This window comes from Pseudopipra pipra, chromosome 1, assembly GCF_036250125.1.
Source record: "Pseudopipra pipra isolate bDixPip1 chromosome 1, bDixPip1.hap1, whole genome shotgun sequence".
NCBI classification, from domain to species: Eukaryota; Metazoa; Chordata; class Aves; order Passeriformes; family Pipridae; genus Pseudopipra; species Pseudopipra pipra.
Genome location: NC_087549.1, coordinates 75,253,636 through 75,273,634, shown reverse-complemented (window position 1 = coordinate 75,273,634; position 19,999 = coordinate 75,253,636). Strand labels below are relative to the sequence as shown.

The 19,999-nt window shown below is 34.3% G+C and overlaps 1 protein-coding gene across 9 annotated transcripts in view; it reads left to right on the top strand.

Moving 5' to 3' along the window:
* The window catches only part of DNAH5 (dynein axonemal heavy chain 5), a 124,381-nt gene that overhangs the window by 92,834 nt on the left and 11,548 nt on the right, over nt 1–19,999 (top strand). For all 9 annotated transcript variants that reach the window (XM_064661674.1, XM_064661645.1, XM_064661628.1 and 6 more), the window contains 14 exons: nt 379–493; nt 736–912; nt 3,940–4,143; nt 5,513–5,692; nt 6,569–6,706; nt 7,243–7,378; nt 8,802–9,118; nt 10,412–10,567; nt 11,002–11,184; nt 15,932–16,175; nt 17,201–17,315; nt 17,754–17,944; nt 18,842–18,963; nt 19,403–19,552. In XM_064661674.1, coding sequence (XP_064517744.1) covers nt 379–493; nt 736–912; nt 3,940–4,143; nt 5,513–5,692; nt 6,569–6,706; nt 7,243–7,378; nt 8,802–9,118; nt 10,412–10,567; nt 11,002–11,184; nt 15,932–16,175; nt 17,201–17,315; nt 17,754–17,944; nt 18,842–18,963; nt 19,403–19,552 — 2,428 coding nt within the window. The remainder of the gene's footprint in view (nt 1–378; nt 494–735; nt 913–3,939; nt 4,144–5,512; nt 5,693–6,568; nt 6,707–7,242; nt 7,379–8,801; nt 9,119–10,411; nt 10,568–11,001; nt 11,185–15,931; nt 16,176–17,200; nt 17,316–17,753; nt 17,945–18,841; nt 18,964–19,402; nt 19,553–19,999) is intronic.

The following is a 19,999-nucleotide window of genomic DNA, read 5'->3' as shown; positions in this document are numbered from 1 at the left end:
ATTTGATATAGTTCTCAGAATTTTAGTGAAAATGCTTTCTGTTGTATAGAACTCAGTCCTTTGAGTGTCAGCTTGGAGCTCAACAGGGACAGGGACATATATGGAACCAACATATAGGATTTTTATGCAATGATAAAGACATACAGTAAAATTTCAAGCTACAGACTATTCATGTACTTTATTGTTCACTTTATTGATTCTGAAGACACTAGGTACTTTTGTGAAAGTTCCTGTCCAACTTTTATTTTTGGTGTAAAACATCTTTTGCTACTGTTCATTCAGATTGATGCGATTCATTCTATAGATGGAATAATTTGGAAAATGGAGTGTCAATTATATAGGGATTTAGGTGCTTCTCATTTTGTTTTTTAACTCCAGAATAAATACTGGACTGGAAAAACTGAAAGAGGCCTCTGAGTCAGTGGCTGCTCTAAGCAGAGAGCTGGAGATAAAAGAAAAGGAACTTCAAATTGCCAATGAAAAAGCTGACATGGTATGTACAGCCTTCAAAATGTACTGCTGTTTGATTTTTTTTTTCTCCTTTTATTTCTTCTATTTTGAAAAGATCCGTCAAGTAAAGTGAAGTGTTGGAAAAAAGGGATCTTTGAGAAAGTTATCTTGTTTGATTTTTCTGGTTTTGGAATTGACCTGATACAATTTTACAAGAAAAATTAATACATTCTTTTAACTAGGTTTTTTTTTAATATTTGGCATATGGGTTTACTCACATTCTAGGTATTGAAAGAAGTTACAGTAAAAGCACAGGCTGCTGAGAACGTGAAGGGTGAAGTTCAGAAAGTGAAAGACAAAGCTCAAGCTATTGTAGACAGTATCTCAGTTGACAAAGCCATTGCTGAAGAGAAGTTAGAAGCTGCTAAGCCTGCTTTGGAAGAGGCAGAAGCAGCCTTACAGGTTAGTATTTAGACCATGTATAACACTATTTTACTACTAAGAAGACGGGTGTCTTTGAAATATAAGATTGCAGATGCATTGCATAGCTCTTCATTTGACAGAAAATGTATGCAAATAAACATACATATTTTGAGGCTGTTTAGGTTCAGTTTTGTTTTCCTTTTTTTCGCAAGTACCAAACTGCAGATAAGCAATTTTCAGACAAGGGCAAGTTTTAACTTTTATTTGAAACTGTAATTGATATATGATGTGTTTTAGGTTGATATTAGACCAGTATCTGAATGTCGATATTGTTATTAAACAGCTTGTGTGCAAAGAGTGAAGAAGTGCTTTCCATGTAAAACCAGTTATAATTCCATCCAAATCTAAACCTCCTATTTTAAGTTTTCACAAATAAATTGCATTTTGAATAGGTTTGCTGGTCCACTATTTTCTGTCTTAAAAAAATAATTATTTTTTCCTACGAATTGTGGCATTACCAATATTTCTAGCATTCACCATGGGACTTCATTTCTTTCAAAATACTCTTTTTGTAAAGCTTTTCTAATAGAATGATAACACTTTGTCCATATCTTTAAGATGAACAAAGATTAATGTTAGCTGATCTTTTGTAATATTTTCTTTTAATGCCTGTTCAGCTGACTGTATGAGAATGTTCCTCAAGGCATTTTTCTGTGAGCAGCAGTAGTGGAATTTGAAGTATACCTATCAGAGGCTAGTAGGGATCTGGCATCTCAAGAAACTGAGAAGAATGAAGAAAAAACCTCAGAAGAAAAAAACCTCAAAACAATAAATAAAAGTTTTTATGTAGATTTACTGGAAAGTTTTCCTTTCCACTTTAGAGGCTGCCAGCAGTTGTGACGGTTAAAGACTGATTTGAAGGAATGCCATGAGAATCTAATATAGAAAAGTTTTCATGGATCTTCTAAATGTATGACCACTTTGAGGGAGAGATGCTTAACAATCTCTGACTGATTCTTAAAGGGCAGAGTGGAAAAGTCAAAATGCTGGCTGATGACATGACAGCTGGTAAGAGTGGAATAAGAGCAGATCCTAAGATCCTGATACTTAGCTACAGGAAAAAGGTTAAAAAAGCAACAACAAAACAATTAACCCAGTGGTGGCCAAGAATCCTGACAAGTGAAAAAGCCCCAAACAATGTTAACTGGTCAGTGTCTGAGGTATAAAGAGAGCACCAGTGTTCTGTATTTGGTCCTGCATCTTATTATAGTTTACGTTCTGACTTTGAGTAAAATTACTGAACCAAAACAATACTGCTCTTCTTGAAATGTAGGGTGCTAATAAATGAAAATCCAATTATAAAAAAAGCTACACTAGCATTATTGTGAGACTTCACAATGGGCAAAGGTATTTGGGCTTAATTTTGAAATTCTTGCATTTTCTATAAGTTGCTTTACTTGTGTCTAAAGGGGAACGGCAAACTATCGTGAAAGCAAGCCTATCAGCATGTATATATGTGTTCTCAGCATGCATTCTTTCATTCATTCAGAAACTCCCTTAAGCAAGAAAATTCTCTATATGAGTCTGCATCTTTCAAAAAACGAATCTCATAATCATTACAGGTTTGCAAATTTCCATCTAGGGATTCCAATAGTAGAATTCTGCTTGCAGTTTGGACGAAAGCCTATTAAAATATTTGATAAATATAAAGGTCACTACCCAGATGGAAAAAAAAAATTGCGGTTAGCTATTTCACTCAATTTTTTACATATTTTAGGATTGGTAAATGCTATGCTAAGAGACAGGTAGGTACAGAACAGCTTATAAGCATTTCTAAACATATAATGAGATTAGTTTTTTTAAAGTTTGAGTAAGAATTGTCAAAGTTCAATAAAAGTTAGATGCACTTTTCCCTGCAATAAAAATAAATGCACAATTATAAGTAAGTAAATAAATAAATAGAAATTAAATGCCACAATTTGGATGCTAGCAAAAAAGGTTGGGCTGAATTTCCTAACAGTCACTAAGAAACACTGGTTAAAGTTCCCACGCAGATATCTGGAAAAACTCTGCTGAATTATTTGGTGCACACTGAACCCAATGAGCAGCAAAACATAAGGGGAAACATAAGGCCATCAGGAGGATAATCTGCAATAATTTACAATCCCTTTACTGAAGTATAGACACAAGTAATTAAAATCTTCTTTCATGAATTCCCAGTAAGGCGTGTGCTAGGCTAGAAGCAAGGTGTCAGAACCTGTTGCTTACTGTTTGCCACTGTAATGTTCTTGAACCGATTAAACTGCCTGTGGATAAGCAGTGCTTCTAATCAGAGTTGTACCTGTTCTAGAGTGTGTCTGCCCATCAGCAGTTACTACTGTTCAGTGTTTTTTGCTCTGTATGTGGTGCAGTTAAGCTCTACTGCTCTAATTGATTCTTCTCTAAGAAGACACCTTCAGTAGACTTGTCTCATAATCCTTTCTGAATCGTGACTACAGTAGGGTTGTGAGTTACAGTATTAGACTTGCACCCTAGGCTTACTTGTCCTTAATTAGTAGGGCCTAGGTTTTCATACATTATTATAATGTATTTTTCTCACAGGCCTGCTTCTACACCAGGAATGTTCCCAGTAAGATGGATCAGAAGGTGAAAATCTATACATATATCAGGCCTTCTCACTGGTTTCCTTAATTCACCTTCATTTGCTAGATGTCAACAGAATGTATTTTCCTTTCTAGACTCAGTTCCTGGTCAATATGTATACATTTGAAAAAAAATTGGTAAAATGTCAAGATGTTTCTGTTTTGCTCTTCACTTTGTCCAAACCATACATGGTAGTTTTAGGTTATTAGGTGCTGCTGTGCTGAGGTTTCCTAGTAGTTGATAGGAGTTAGTAGGGAAAATCTGGTTGGAGAGTCCTAGCTTCATGCTTTTTAGAGGTAAAAGTAAATATAAGTATAAGTAATTATTTTTCTCCCATGGATTAATACTGTTGGTGAGCTTGTGCTCTGTCTTACTGAATAAACAATAACAGTAATTGCTTTACCTTTTGTTTTAAATTCACAGACAATAAAACCTACAGATATTGCCACTGTGCGCACACTGGGACGACCTCCCCACCTCATCATGCGTATCATGGACTGTGTGTTACTGCTCTTCCAGCGTAAAGTGAACAGTGTGAAAATTGATCAGGAAAAACGCTGTACTGTCCCATCGTGGCAAGAATCTCTGAAACTTATGACAGCAGGGAACTTCTTGCAGAACCTACAGGTGCTTGTGCAACCTTCTTTTTCATATACTTTTTTTTAATATAGGAAAATAAGGGACAATGTTTTCTCTGGTGTTCATAGGCGAACAAATGTGCAAGGGAAATCACACACACAGTAGATCTGAAATGTTAAGGGCTTAAAAATAAGTATGTCATAATGAAATAAATTTGAATCCTTCTGGCAAAGTCGTGTCATAAGTCAATTGTAGTTTTTCCTAAATAAGGCAATGAAATTACTTTCAATGACAAATGATTCAAAGCTTTAAGCATTTAGTTTGAATAGCCATTACTTATCTGTTTCAGTAAAGCTGATAGAAAATATCTTTTTTTCTCTTATCTAACTTTTCATTAATTTTCAACATTACAACTTCTGCACTGGCTTGCAAAAGAATAGTTGATTATTAGGGTGAACGCAACCAGAATTTTTTAAATTTTGGGGGTTTCATGTCCATAGCATGGGTCTAGGAAAATGGAAAGAGAAACTACTAAACAAATCCATTTTCATAACTTAAACTAATAATATTACAGTTCATCTAGTTGGAATAAATGGTACCTTGTCCTACCCCACTGGATGTTATCATCACTGATTTCTGCTTTTTGAGTTTCCTTAATCTGTCATTGATCTAGTGGGAAATCAGGCTTGACCAGCTTTGTATGGTTGGTAGTGCCATAGATGTTATTTATGTAATATTCACATTGCATTTACTTGTAAGGATTTTGATTTACTGAAGGGCTTCAACCTTTCATTTTGCTTGTGCATAACTAAACCTGTTTGTGCTTCAGGGAATAGCTATTTTTCAAGTTCGTCAATAATAGACTTTCATTATACCTTGCAAATAAATTTGAGGGAGAAAACTGAGAGCTTTTGAGAAGGAAAAAAGGAAAATATGTTTTTTGGAGAAAAGAGAGAGTCAAAATAAATTCTTTAAATTGAAATACATTCCACTAATGAGATAAAGTAATTTAAGGATAAGATAGCTGGCTGTTTTGTGGAATGTATGTTTATGAACCAGAGCTAAGCATTTCCTTTTCTTTTTGAAGATTGCTAAGGCACTTATTCTGTCTTAAGCAAAAGGAAACTTCCAGCAGGATATTAGTGATATTTTATATCAACAATTAGCTGTGTAATGATAATAGTGAGTGTAAGATAGCAAAGATCATAAATGAAGGCAAACTTTTCCATTTTGTAAGAATATAGAACAGAGTTGAATGACTTTGTAAAGTTCTCAAAGATGCATGAGACAAAGACCTTCGTATTAGTTGTCAGTAACACTTATGATCTTCATAGTGTTCTGTGTGTTCTAAAACACGTGTATATTTTGCATTTGTTACATACGTTATGTGTATTACACTCTTTAAATTTTTCTTTAGCAATTTCCAAAGGACACAATTAATGAAGAAGTGGTAGAACTTTTGAGCCCTTATTTTGAAATGGCAGACTACAACATTGAGACAGCTAAGAGAGTATGTGGGAATGTTGCTGGCCTTTGCTCATGGACCAAAGCTATGGCTGTATTTTTTTCTATCAACAGAGAAGTATTACCCTTAAAGGTATGTCTGTTAGTCACTCACAAAGACTCTTTTCTCCTTCTCCTCCCACCTGTTTGCACTTGAGAATTTAATCTGCTGGAAATGCCATCTGCTTTATTTGAGCTGGTGCTTGTCTCTCTAGGAAATGATTCTCTTGAACATTGGAATTCTGCAATAAAATCTATTTTAAATGTACTTGCACTTTTAAGTCGTCAAAACTATGAAAGAGATTGTGCAGTTTTATGCTTCTGGACACCTTCTGAATGGGGTTGAAACATTTGTCATCTTGTTAAATTCAATACTGCAGTTGCTTTACTTTAATTAGGGATTAAGTAGGAAAAAAACCCCTCGATCTGGTTCTTTTAATGTTCCAGATCTCAGTTCATAAGCAGACTGTACAGAGACTGTTCATCAGTGTTATTTAGAGAAAAACAGGCCCAAATATTTAGAATGAAAGTCAGGAAGAACATGGTCAAGCATGATTCTAACACAGAATAGCTTGTATTTACAATAGCAAAGACCAAGAGGGAAGTAAGATTTGTAGTTAGACAAAGCATATTGGTTGAAGATATCGAATAGGCTTCTAGTGGCGTCAGTCTCTTCTGCAAGCTAGGTCAGACTAACTTTTGTGTCAGATGAAGAATGACTGGTATTCCCAGAAATTTTTTTAATTATTTTTTTATAATTGTTGTTAAACCAGTTGCTTAACTGCAGCTATCTGCAATAGGAAGTTAGCATGTTGTAAAATTCAAATAATAAGTTTTGCTGAATGATAAAATCTCTAAAGAAGAATTTTATTTGGAAATGCAGTACAGGAAAACTTTTTGAAATACATTATAACAAGAGCTTTGGCATTCTCTATGTGTGAATACACTTTTATGTTTGTATGCTCCATAGGCTAATTTAGCAATTCAGGAGAATCGCCTAAACACTGCTATGCTGGATCTGCAGAAAGCTCAAGAAGAACTGGGAGCCAAGCAAGAAGAATTAGATATTGTGCAGGCAGAGTATGAGACTGCAATGAGAGAAAAACAGGTGAATTGCTCTTCACAGAAAAGTAGTTTCTACCCTTATTTTAAGGAATACTTAATACATTCTTTCAATTTCACTGTTATTCTTTGGATAGGATGTTGATGGACAGCAGATAAGAGAGAGATATTTTTTGGATACTGTCTCTTTGATTCCTACCTCTCTCTTTTGCCACTAATCATCTCCCCTCTTCCCTCCTACCTCCTGAAAAGTTATATTTGTGTATAATTTGAAATTCTGGGTATAATACCCCAGAATTAATAGGTATCAGGAATTTTTCATATTATTTAGCACTAGGCCAAAATGAAAGTTAAGAACAGAAATATTCAGAAGTTGAATCTTGTTTCTGACAGATGTTGACAATTTGTCCTGATATATTTTTTCTATCTGACTTTCCCTTCTTCTCTGCATGGTGATATAAATGTTTGAGAATATATTTTTAAGCTGTCGTTTATTGACTGTTTTTATTAGATATAGAGATCCTTCTGGCCTATCAGATACATGACTGTAAACCATTTTTCTTGGTGTATGGTTTTCTCTAGACTTTGCTGGAAGATGCTGAGCGTTGCCGACATAAAATGCAAACTGCCTCAAGTCTTATAAGTGGCTTAGCAGGTGAAAAAGAGAGGTGGACAGAACAGAGTAAAGAGTTTGCCGTGCAAACCAAGAGGCTAGTTGGTAAGTTTGCGTCACGCCTTTGAACTTGTGAGTTCCTTGAGTTTAAATGGATAGTGAAACTGAAAACATTTGAAGTTTAAAGATTTCCTTTTTAGTTTAGATCCTCGTTGCTAAAATGAGGGTAATTGTTTTAATTCCCTTGCTAAAGCACTGTTAGGTGAAAAATACAATATGAGGCTAAAGTTCATATTTAAAAAAAAAAAGATAATGGACTTTGTGAATGCGGTGAAACATATTTGGGACACCAATGTTTTAACCTGACTGATGTTTGTGGGTCCAAAGGGAGTGATATATTAACAAGTGCCAATAAAATGTGTGTAATTGAGAAAACACATGGAAGAGAGGAAGACTGATATTCAGGCACTGACATTTATATGTAGAAATCAATATATTTAATGGCAGCTACTAATGTTCATAAAACTTCTGTTTCTTAGAAGTTAATTTTTATTTTATAAATTTGCACTTGTAAACTAAAGAACTTCGTAATAAATAATTAGTTTATTAGTTGGGTCAATAAATGAAATTTATCTTGTCCTTTACTGTGGGTTGAAGTTTCTTCTCTGACTTTTGCCTTGAAAGGCTGTAAAAATCAGATATTTTTGTATAAGTTGTATTACAGTAGCTAGATTGTATTTTATTTACTGGTATAATATGTATATGTGTATTAACTTATTAAAAATGTGGGTTACCTTCCCCACAAACTCATCAAGGTTTTTTTATAGATAACTTGAAAATGTCTAAAAAGTATTAAGGCTCAGTATAAAAGTATCATATCTTCTCCAGTTTGAATCTTGCATTCTTACTTCAGAGGTACAAAAACCCCCCAACCTAGTGTGTCATGAATTTTAGGGGGAAAATTTTGAAGCTGAACAGAAGATTAAAACCTGTCACACTTAATACCTTCATAATGTCGCTGTTGCAATTTTTATTATTAGTACTTGTAATTGATTTACAATTAATTTAGTTGAATTAGTACTTATAAATAAAGGGGTTGTTTCTCCCCCCAAAAATATTATTGAAGCCTGTTCTCATGATTGTGCAAGGAAACAATGGGATTTTATTAGTAAGTTTGTTCTTCCATGTCCCGCTTGTGCAGGATGTAGTGTTTGGAATAGTGGGGGGGGGTGGGGTGGGTGTGTTCGGTTGACCTTGGCAAGCTGCCAGATGCCCATCTCTTAATTCCTAAAGTTGCATTCTAAGGATAAAGCAAACATGACATCTACTAAAATGTAGTGTTTTCTTGTTATGTAATGAACGTTGGGAAAAAGGCTGATTTGCCTTCTTTAGGGGTCAAAGTATGTTCTTCAGTTACCAGCTAAAACATGTAACAATTAGGGAAGGGAACAACTCACTCATTAATTGAATTGGAAAAGTTGTAATGCTTTTTTTTCTTTCCTTTTTTTTTTTCCTTTTTCTCTTTAAGGTGATGTACTCTTGGCTACAGCTTTTCTGTCCTATTCTGGTCCTTTTAACCAAGAGTTCCGCAGTCTGCTATTACATGACTGGGAAAAGGAAATGAGAAGCCGAAAAATACCCTTTTGTTACAACTTGAACCTCATAGAAATGTTGACTGATGTTCCAACTATAAGTGAATGGAACCTGCAAGGATTGCCAAATGATGACTTATCCATACAGAATGGAATCATTGTCACTAAAGCATCTCGTTATCCTTTATTAATTGATCCACAGGCACAGGGTAAAATTTGGATTAAAAATAAGGAAGGCAGAAATGAACTTCAGGTAATAGAAATGCTGGTGCTTTCATAATCCCTAGAAACTCTTAGCTTACAAAATATTACAATTCAGTGATTCACAAATGCCGTTTACATAAAATGTCTAGTCTGGATATAAAGGACATCTCAGATATATTTTGTTACATTTGAAATTTGACTAGATATGAAACTGTACATTTGAAGCCTGTTAGCACCAGTGACTCCATTTGTTTAATGAATTTATTTTAATGAAACATAAACTGTGGGTAATTGGCTGGATGGGCAATGTCTGATAAATAAATATGTTTGCAGAATACTGTAAATGTTAGGAAAAAAACATCAACTAGTTCATTATTACAATTTCATCTAAATGTTTAAAATCAAGGTTCATAGCATGATATTTTTATCACCTTTTAATCAGAAATTATTTTTAGTTTCTGTTGTCTTAGTATGGAGGTCAGGTGCTAAGTATTCTGCAAGTATACAGGGAAGACAGTAGTACCACAATGCACAGTCTAAGGCAAGAAACACCAATTCAATGCAAACATGAAAGTATGAGAAAGAAAGTCCTTACTTTCTACAATTATGATTACACCAATAAATCACCTTAAAAAAAAGATGCCTGAAAACCATAAAGAGGAACTTGAGGGGTGATAATAGAGTGGCTCTGAAAGTATTGCTACCAGTTTAATGTTGATTTTTATCTTGGTGTGGAACCCTTTAATGGATGCCTAGCTAGTTATGTTAAAAATTATTATTAGTTTGTTTTACAGCGTTTTTAAAATCTAAGCTGAATGTGCTTTGTGCACATGTTAAAAATTAATCATGGTTATACTGAGGACTACATTTTAAAGCAAAGAATGTTTAAGGTCTTGTCCGATGTAACCACCTAATTTTCAAGGAGAAAAAAAAACAAACCAGAAGAGCCCTGGTCTTGGAATTGACCCTGCTGCAGTTTGACTTGGGGATGTTATCCAGGATAAAATGGAAGGTGCTAAAAGGTCCCTGTGAATTTTTACTGTGAAATTCTTGAGTAGTTGCACTCATAGGATGTAAAAACTGCAAATGTTCAGTGCTGCTTTGCTTCTACTTTTGCAGTTGCAAAATAGAAGTTTAGTTCTATGAGATCTGAGAGAGAATATGGTAATTTGATGCTACCTTTTCTTGTGGTCACAATTCTCGCCTTAATACTAGTCTACTCATCAGACCATTGTTTTTTGCAGTAATTTTAACAAAATGAAATAATTTATAAATATTAAAAAACCATAAAGCTTGTTAACTAGTCATATCATAATATATAGATCTCTTTTTATATTTTTAGATCACTTCTTTGAATCACAAGTATTTTAGAAATCATTTAGAAGACAGCCTTTCTTTGGGAAGGCCTCTCTTAGTAGAAGATGTTGGAGAAGAGCTTGACCCAGCACTGGATAATGTTTTGGAAAGAAACATCATTAAAACAGGTTCAGCTAACAAGGTAAAAATAAAACAAATGAGCAAACAAGTGGAAATGCCCCTTTCCTTCCCTCCCCCCACCTTTGCCCTTAACAAAATAACGCCTACTAAATATAGGACTATGAAAAAGTAAAGTAATTTAAATTTGATTAATGCTAATACAAAAAAAATAAAAAAGTAGAGTTTAAGATCACAAATGCTCAATATATTTAGTGTATAGAGTTCGTTATCCTTTTCCTTATGACAATTCAAAAAAAATGAAATAATCTGTGAATGGGCTACTTTAAGTGGTCCATAGGTATTCTCAGCAAATTGTTTGCATCAGATGTATAATTTAAAACTGTATTTTTATGCCTTTAAACAAAAAAATGTAGCCCTTTTTCCTATATGAAGTATCTGAAAGAGTGTGTACTGGTTCTTGATATCTCAAGACTTCTTTTTAATACTTTTCTTAAGGTGAAAGTTGGTGATAAGGAAGTAGATGTTATGGATGGCTTCAGACTTTACATTACTACAAAACTGTCAAATCCGTGTTACTCTCCTGAAATTAGTGCTCGAACCTCCATAATTGACTTTACTGTGACGATGAAAGGTCTTGAAAATCAACTCTTAGGCAGAGTCATTCTCACAGAGAAACAGGTAAAAGAATTGATTGTATCTGTTTTCCTGGTTGTACTTTTTACATTTACCTGTAGAATGCTTTACTTTAATTTTAATTTGTTACTTTCTATTCCCATATTACAGGGTAACTTTCTGGCTCTCTCTATTGTGATTATTCTTAATATAACCTATTTGTGATGATTTAAAAACTGGCACAGAAGCAACTGACTTATTTATGCGGAAGTTTCTATTTCTCTTTATTGTTGCAACCTTACCATGTTCACCTTATTTTTTTCTGCCTCAATGATTTACAACTTCATGAGAATGGCCTATGAAAAGGAAAAGGGCTTAGAATAAAAACTGATGTTCTTCTGTCTACACACTGTGGAGCTCAGGGCAACATAACCATGGATAGTTGGTGTCACCAACCTTTTGGTGAAAAGGATTTAGACTTAGCTACTTTCTTGCTCCAAGGGGAAACCTACTGATTTTGACTATGCAGATATATTAGTTGAGGAAGTCCAATTTCAGGATGACAATCCCAATCAACATGCCACCAGCAGTTCTGGAGAGAGGCTGATTGGTATTTTTTAAACTACTGAACACCTAATCCCTGTAGCTATAAAATCATGCAATGTTGGAGACACTATGACTGTGTATTTACTAAGATTTTGGCAATAGTTCCAGGCTACCTTCACTAGAGAGGAATGAGGTGAATGTCTTTGTTCCCTTAGTGTGGCATTTGTTGAGGTTCTCTTGTTCTTCCAGCACCACCTCCCCCCCTCGCCAAATGTAAGATGTTTCTCGTTAACGGTCTCAGTCATCTTGTTCATGTCAAGTAGTTGCATTTCATTCCCAAACAGTCCACGGATCTCATGAGAGAAATCACACTCATTCTGTGACGGTCTATATTTTGTCAGACAGGTTCATTGCACCATCAGCTTTGCTTCAACCACTGACAGCTTGACAACCCACTATGTAATGAAATTATCACTGTTTATCTGAAACATGCTGTGATGTGTATATTCACAAAGCCTTATGCCAAACTTCACTTCTTGGGCCTTGCAATACAGCACATTCCTTCAGATGAAAGTCAGTTTATCAACAAATTCCTCCAGTCATTGCAGTTTCTGTATGCTTGCTTGGAAGACACAGAAAGAGAGGAGCTTGACTTTTATCAGAGGTGCAAAGCAATAGACTGAGAAGTAACAGACTCAAGTTGGAACATGGGGAATTCTGATTAGATATTAGGAAAAAATAATTACATTGAGAGCGGTCAAAACCAGGAACAGATTACCCAGGAATCCAAGAACAGATTACTGTGTGATTTTGTGGAATTTCCATTCTTGGAAGGGTTCAAGACTCAACTGGACATTGCCCTGAGCAACCGAATTATTCGACCTGCTTTGAGCAGGGGGTTGAACTAGCTAATTTCTGTAGGTGCCTTCCAAATTAAAATTATTCTACTATCTGGCTGTCTCTTTGCCACTAACAGGGAATGTCTAATGAGTGGACATACTACGCTTTCTGAACCAGATTCTCAGAGTAGTATACTCACTACTGTTTTGTTTGAGACCTCCTGGGGGATATTTTTGCTAGATAAATGACAAGTGGGCTGCCTGACAGAAAGGGGGAGTTCTATAGAATATACGTACCACTTTACAGTTTACTTTGCCTCTGTTCATACATCCTGTGGTTCAAGGTTTCCTAAAGAGTCAATTTGAAATATCCTGTGATCCAATACCTTTTTTTCTGTGGTATCTAATTATGCATCTTTGGGAATTTGGGCATTCCTCTCTTAAGTGTCTGGATTCTTGATACCTTTTGTAGCCTTTGGAAGGGAAGTGATGGAATTGTTTAGCTGTGAGGCAGTTTGCCAAATGATTTGAGCAGTATCACTGCTTTGTGATATCCAGTGTTAGAATGTATGTGAGGAAATTCTATCCCAAAAAGAGATTATTTCTCTGAAATTAGTGTTCTTCAGGATTTGCATGCACATTTCTATCCTTCTTGCCATTCCACTGTCTCTGATACAGTTCTGATCTTAGAAAGAATGAGATTTAGACATGCAAGAAGGAAAAGGAGTGTTTACACCTCATCATTTGAAGTTTCTGCAGAGTCTAACTATCTGCTACTGTGTTGTTTGGTATGCTCATTAGTAAAATCTGTGTCAAATACATTTCACAGAATTGATTGATTACTGATAAGAATGCTGGTACTGATTTCTTCTCTTCTATCAGAATTTTAAACCGATTCCAAGATGTGAGTGAAGCATGAGAAGGTCAAAGGGCAGCTGGTACATCTGTATAAATTTAATTATACTCTATTTCATGGAATAATTGGATTTGAGAGACTTGATATATGTCTGAATGTAGTATAACATGTTATTTTATTGATATCCTTATTTTGATACATTAGCTGTTAAGAAATTTGACAAAAAATTTTTTATTTAGTGTCATGGATATAGTAGTGGAGTTACAAGATGCAAGAACTGTTTATGGCTTTCTGAATTTTCACATTCATATTTCAAGATCTGTGCTGGAAAAAGGCTCAGGATTCGTAAGGAACAAATTCTTGTACTTGTGAATCATTTTGTGATAGAATGATATAAGCTATTTAGCAGCTTTTATATTTTATGGATATTAACAAGAACTAGCGTTCTTTGTTACAGACTGTAAAATGTCATCTGCTTGTGAAAGGAATTCCATAAAGCCGGATTCAAAACAACCTCTTTGATGCAAGTTCCTTAAATTTATGTACATGGCAACTTGGCTTAGTTTTTCTTCATCCTTGCTGTTCTGACTGGAAATTTTTGAAGTTACGAAGAAAACTTTTAACTGTGTCCACTTTCTGATCTGCAAAAAGTATTTTAAGAGCTTAATAGATGGATTTTTTTCACTAAGGTTTTCATCTAAGAATCCTTCACTTTAGTTTGTTAATTCTGTTTCCAACTCGTTTCTCAGGCTCTTCTTGTGCGGAAAACAGCTTTCAGTTTTTAAAATGCATTGCACTCCAAAGTATGTTTAACCTTTTAAACTGAACTCAGCAAAACGTGAAACTTAATTTGGCTCAGCATGTTAATTATTATATTTAATTGGATGCTAACTTTCTTTTAATACTATACTTTTAAAAAAGGGTTTCTGATTCATCAAACTTACATGATGCTTGTCTTGCTTCCTAAAATTGTTACCTGTTTTTCTTTAGTTTCACAAGGCATCAGTTGATTAAAGTGCAGTTAACTGTAGTTTTCTTGTCTGTTTTCATCAGTTTTTGTCAGAATCTTTTGAATCTGTAAGCACATCTCTTAAGTTATGTGGCATTTACATTATTCTATAATGACTGTAAAATAATATTTTCTACCTGATGATGATGTTTCAATGTACCTTTTGTACAAGTGACAAGAAAAAACCCTAAATCTGATACTAATACAATGATTTTTCTTAATTTCCTTTTTAAGGTAAAACGACATTCTTTGAAAGAAATGAATACTTGAATTACTTAGGAATGTAAGGAGAATGTAGGGGTGAGAAGACCGCAAGTTTGGAATGCGAGAAAACAAAATAGCAATATCCAACTTGTAACAGTGTTTCAAATCTGTATAAATGAAGGCTACTCAAATGTGGGAATAAACCCTTTCCTTAAGCCTTGCTGAGGTCTCAGGTCCATTAAGCCTCTAGTGCTATTTGAGAGGTTATGTATTTCTTAGTGTTGTCCCTGTTTATTTGGAATATTAGCAGCCAGTAAGCAGTGCAGAAGTGGACTTGGCAAAGGTGAACACACAACTTCCAAGTTAGTTCAAATTGTTCACCAGACCTTTGTAAACAAAGAAGGAGTACTTCTGTAGACATAGCCAATATTTCTACCAACTGGCTCACTTACTGCTGATTCATATCTTATAAAGACTCTTAACCCATCCGGTCTCTATTCTTTCTTTTTATTTCACTGTAATGTATTGAAACATTTTGTAATATTTCAATAGAGGATTTTTATCTCTGAGCAATTAATTTGTAATAAGTTTTTAAAGGTTAATTTAAAAAGTATTATAAGAATGAACTGAAAGGACTATTATCTGTGAAGAATATTTTTTTTAGATATTTCAAACAGGTTTGGTGTTTTTTTTAATGTGAAACTGTTGATTAACAGGTGTCCATCTTTTATATAAGAGCACTGGAAAACAAACTAGGTACATAAACCACACAGACTATATTATAAAAAATAATCAAATAAACACTTAAGTTCTACATATTTTCTTAATCAATGAAGCATTTTAGTGAAAGGCTTCCATCATCCCTGTTTGATGGAAGAATATTTTCAGAGGCACTTTTTGAAATATTTGCTGCTTAATTTGATGACTTAGGATGGCCATTGTAACTGAGACTAAATTTTCAATATGCTGATTAAAAAACAAGGCATAAATGAGGATGAGATCAGATGGAGTGGAAAAAAAAAGTCCTATACCTGGAAAGGTCTTTGCACTTGTCTTTTCTGAAACAGAAAGGAAAGAAAAACAATTACTATTCTGAGCATCTTATTCTTTTAGGGCATGATATGAGGATGTTCCATAGTATTATTGAAAAGAGTTCTTAATGCCTACTTATGTAGCCGGTTCAGAAACCTGGTAATAGACCTTGTGTCAGAAATACCACTGGAATTCTTACCCCCAAATTACTGCAGTTACTCTTGACTTACACTGTTTTAGTAGGATCAGTATTTTTTAAACTGTTTTATTTTACTTTTATTTTTGATTGATTTTCTGTTTTCCAAATATTACCACGTATTTCAATAGGAATTAGAGAAAGAAAGAACTGATCTTATTGAAGATGTGACTATGAACAAAAGGAGGATTAAGGACCTAGAAGATAACCTTTTGTTCCGACTTACAAGCACTAAAAGTTCTCTGGCAGATGATGAGAGTCTACTAATTGTATTGACTGACACTAAGAAGACTGCTGAAGAAGTAACAGAGAAACTGCAAACTTCTGCTGAAACTGAAATACAAATCAACTCAGCCCGTGAAGAGTATAGACCTGGTGAGTGAAGGTAGTGATGAAAGACAAATGGCTTGACCATGTATTTAAAACATCAATACTCAGAGTAGGAGAAACAGTAGGATAAGATCAGGAAGACCATAATTTGTGGGAAGGATCTTTGTTTTCCCATAAGTAAAATGTATCTAGGAAATGTCATATTGCGTGATCATGGAGAAAATATTCAATGTTAAGGTTCATGTGGAATTTATAAAATGGAGTGATCTATTCTCATTGTAGACTTCCCATTGCTCTATATACAAGTGTGCTGGTCTTTAGGGTGTTTAGGTAACTGTATGTTTGAGTTCAACATGTTGACACTCTTTTACAGGCCCAGTATATTGGTAAATCCTCTTTATATCTGTTCTGATGAATGCTTCATCATTTCTCCATAAGTTATTACAGTCAGCACATTTCATCTGTCTTTTGGATTTTAACTGACAGGTGAAAATGTGAAAAAAGTGGAGGAAAAAAAGGAAAGCTCTCTGGAATTACCTGCATTTTAGGGAAAGTATGAAATGGTACAGTTAGTGTATAAGAAAGCTTTGCAGAATTTGTAAAACCTTTGTATTTAAAACTAATGACTACTGAAAGTAAGTTAAATCAGTGCTGGGTAAGTTAAATCAATATAGTTCATTTGGCTTTTACATGACTCCTATAAAAGTCTGTAAAGAGAAATTTGTTTGGACATTCAAACAGTACTTCAAACAACCATAATTTTTATATGTTCTACTGACAATCTGAACATTGCAGTGTACCATCCAGCTGCTCTCCAGATATGCTCATATTTGAAACTAGGCTTTACATAGTATGCATTAATTGCAGAAAAGATTTTTTTTTGCTGATGTATAAATGAGGATTAAATGAATAATTTTATTGCTTTTCTATGCAGTAAAGAATACAATAACTCAAGGAACTTCAGTTATCGTTATCATTAGTATTAAACCCACTGTACATGTTGTAGAGGTCTAAAGTTTTCTGCTCTGCATTTCTACTTCGAACACATTCTTGTTTCTTTTCTTTTTCAGTTGCAACTCGAGGAAGCATCTTGTACTTCCTTATTACTGAGATGAGCATGGTCAATGTCATGTATCAGACTTCGCTTCGGCAGTTTTTGTGGCTTTTTGACCGCTCCCTGGCCAGGTAATTTAGCTAACAATAAATTGTATTTACCCAGTCCTGGAGGTGCTTGTAGTACAATAAAGATTTGTTGTAAGCTAATATCAGAAAGAAGACTTGCTTCTTACAGTCTTGACCATGAATTGTCAGTTTAAATACCCATAAGACTTCGTCTGTTAGTTACCAAGGCAACGAATCTTCTAATGTACTTGCAGTCCTTCAAAATTCGGCATTAGACAGTTAAAAACTATTATACTACATTGATTTTCAGGTATGCAAAAAGGCTTGATCAGAAATTATTTTTTTTTTTTGTTGCTCCTTCAATCTGAAAGTTGTTGCTAGCTTGCTGTCTGATATTTTATGCTTGTGATCTGTTATCTTTCATGTTTTGAAAATACAGAACTATGGCTTTTTGTCAATTTGCAACTGCAAACATTCAACTGCAGACCTTTCTTCTGACAGGTCTACCAAGAGCCCTATAACCAGCAAGAGGATTACTAATATTATTGAATATATGACATATGAAGTGTTCAAATATACTGCTCGAGGACTCTATGAGGAGCATAAATTTCTCTTCACATTATTGCTTACTTTGAAGATTGATATACAAAGAAACAGAGTGAAGCACGAAGAATTTCTGACACTTATTAAAGGTTGAAACTATGGAACAATTTTAAGTAGAGCATACATATTATTATAGAAAACTTTGGTTATTTCTCCAAGCCAACCTGCTTCTTTCTTTTGTACATTAGAAGCCAGTCAATTGTAAGAATACATGGTTATCTTTCTGATCTGGTGACAGATAACATTGTATGGTAGTTCTAATTTATAGCAACACACTGAATATTGATAAATATATCTTTGGAATATCTTTTCCCAAAAAGCATTTATTTCCAGGCACATTGCACAAAAAAACCAGTAAAGCCTCAAAAGGTAAATTGGTTAAGAAAGACTACATTTAAGGTATATAATATAAGAAAATATTATAAATTAACCAAACTATAAACTCTGCTTCATAAAATATGGTGTGATTTTATAAAGTAGAAAGCCCTTGTAACCTCATGATTAAAAATCTGGATTCTTGTGTTTGGTGTTTTCCTTTTATTTTGTTTTTGCTTTCTTTTAGTTTCAGTTGAATTTCAAGGAAGGCAAATGTATACATTGGCAAAGTTGTTGCATTATCTACATCAACAAAAAATCAAAGAAAAAAACATTGAAATGAACCCAAAGCCAAGTTAATTCTTTTGCAGTAAAACATAGATTTATTTTGTAATGAGAAGCTGTTCTGGATTTTAAAAAATTATGTAAATTTAGATGAAACATAGGATTTGAAAGTAAATTTCGCATATTACCTAACTCAGAAATTTCTTTATGACCTTCCTTAGTTATTAAGTCATATTTCTCCAGTTTGGGAAAGCTTAATCACGTGAAATAGTCTTGTAGTATCTAGTTTACATTTTCCAAAGGTCTTATTTTATTTATTATTTCTTTGTTTGTTTGTATTTGTGTCTCCAACAGTTCTAATTATAACTAAGTTCAATTTCTTGCAGGTGGTGCTTCTCTAGACCTTAAAGCTTGTCCTCCTAAGCCAGCTAAATGGATTCTGGATATGACTTGGCTGAACTTGGTGGAGCTCAGTAAACTTGAACAATTTTCAGATATTCTTGATCAAGTATGTAAGAGCTTTTAAAATTAATCTCTCATTTGACAGTGATTGTCTGGTAGTGATCAAACCATGTGGTGGAAAGGGTGTTCAGTAAATTCAACACTTGTATGAACAGTTTTAGCGGACGCTGAGTGTATTGCAGCTAAGTAAGTAAGTAGCATTTGGTATATGTTAAGAGTAATGAAAAATACTGAGTAGTAGCTCTTTTTTTCAGAACATGAATGCATAAAGGTGTTGTTGCATTCTGTAATTCCATACTTAAAACCTGAAAGTTTATCCTATAATTTTTAATAGCCTTATTAAACCTGTGTACTAATATTGCTAAACAAATATCTGTGTGTGGATAACGTGTCTCTGACTATCATTAAAAATTTGTGACCTAGTGGCAGTGCAAATATGACTTGTCTGTTTAGTGAGACTTATTCCTTTGATGACATAACTGCAGATTTCCAGTGAAGAGAAACAGTGGAAAATCTGGTTTGATAGTAAGAATCCCGAAGAAGAATTGGTTCCCAGTGGCTATGGTCAATCTCTGGACTGCTTCAGACATCTTCTTCTTATCAGATCGTGGTGTCCTGACAGGACCATAGCTCAGGTACTTTTATATAGCCAACATGGTCTATTTAGGTATCACTAGAATAAATAGTTACCAGATTGCAGTTCAGTGCTGTTTTATGTAATGCTAAGCACCTTTCTGTAATGGACCATTACGTTGCATTTTCTGAAATTCATTTTAGAAAATTTATGCATTTATTACAAGGGCAGCATTAGCAAAGTTATTCTAATGAATTGAACAAATATTATCCAATGATTTCACTGTGGAGATAGGATTTCTGCTGGAGTCACATGTGTTTATCCAGATCTCTTTATCAGTTCAGAAGGTACTTTTCAGTGTCCTTGCTTACTCCCTGGAATTTTAGAAGTGTCCCCTTGTTAGGCTGAAGTAAAATATTTTAGTGAACTCAGTTGTCTGAGGGAAAAGGAAACATGAAAACAATTTAATTGAGGAACCATTTCCTGCATGGAAGAATTAGACCCATTT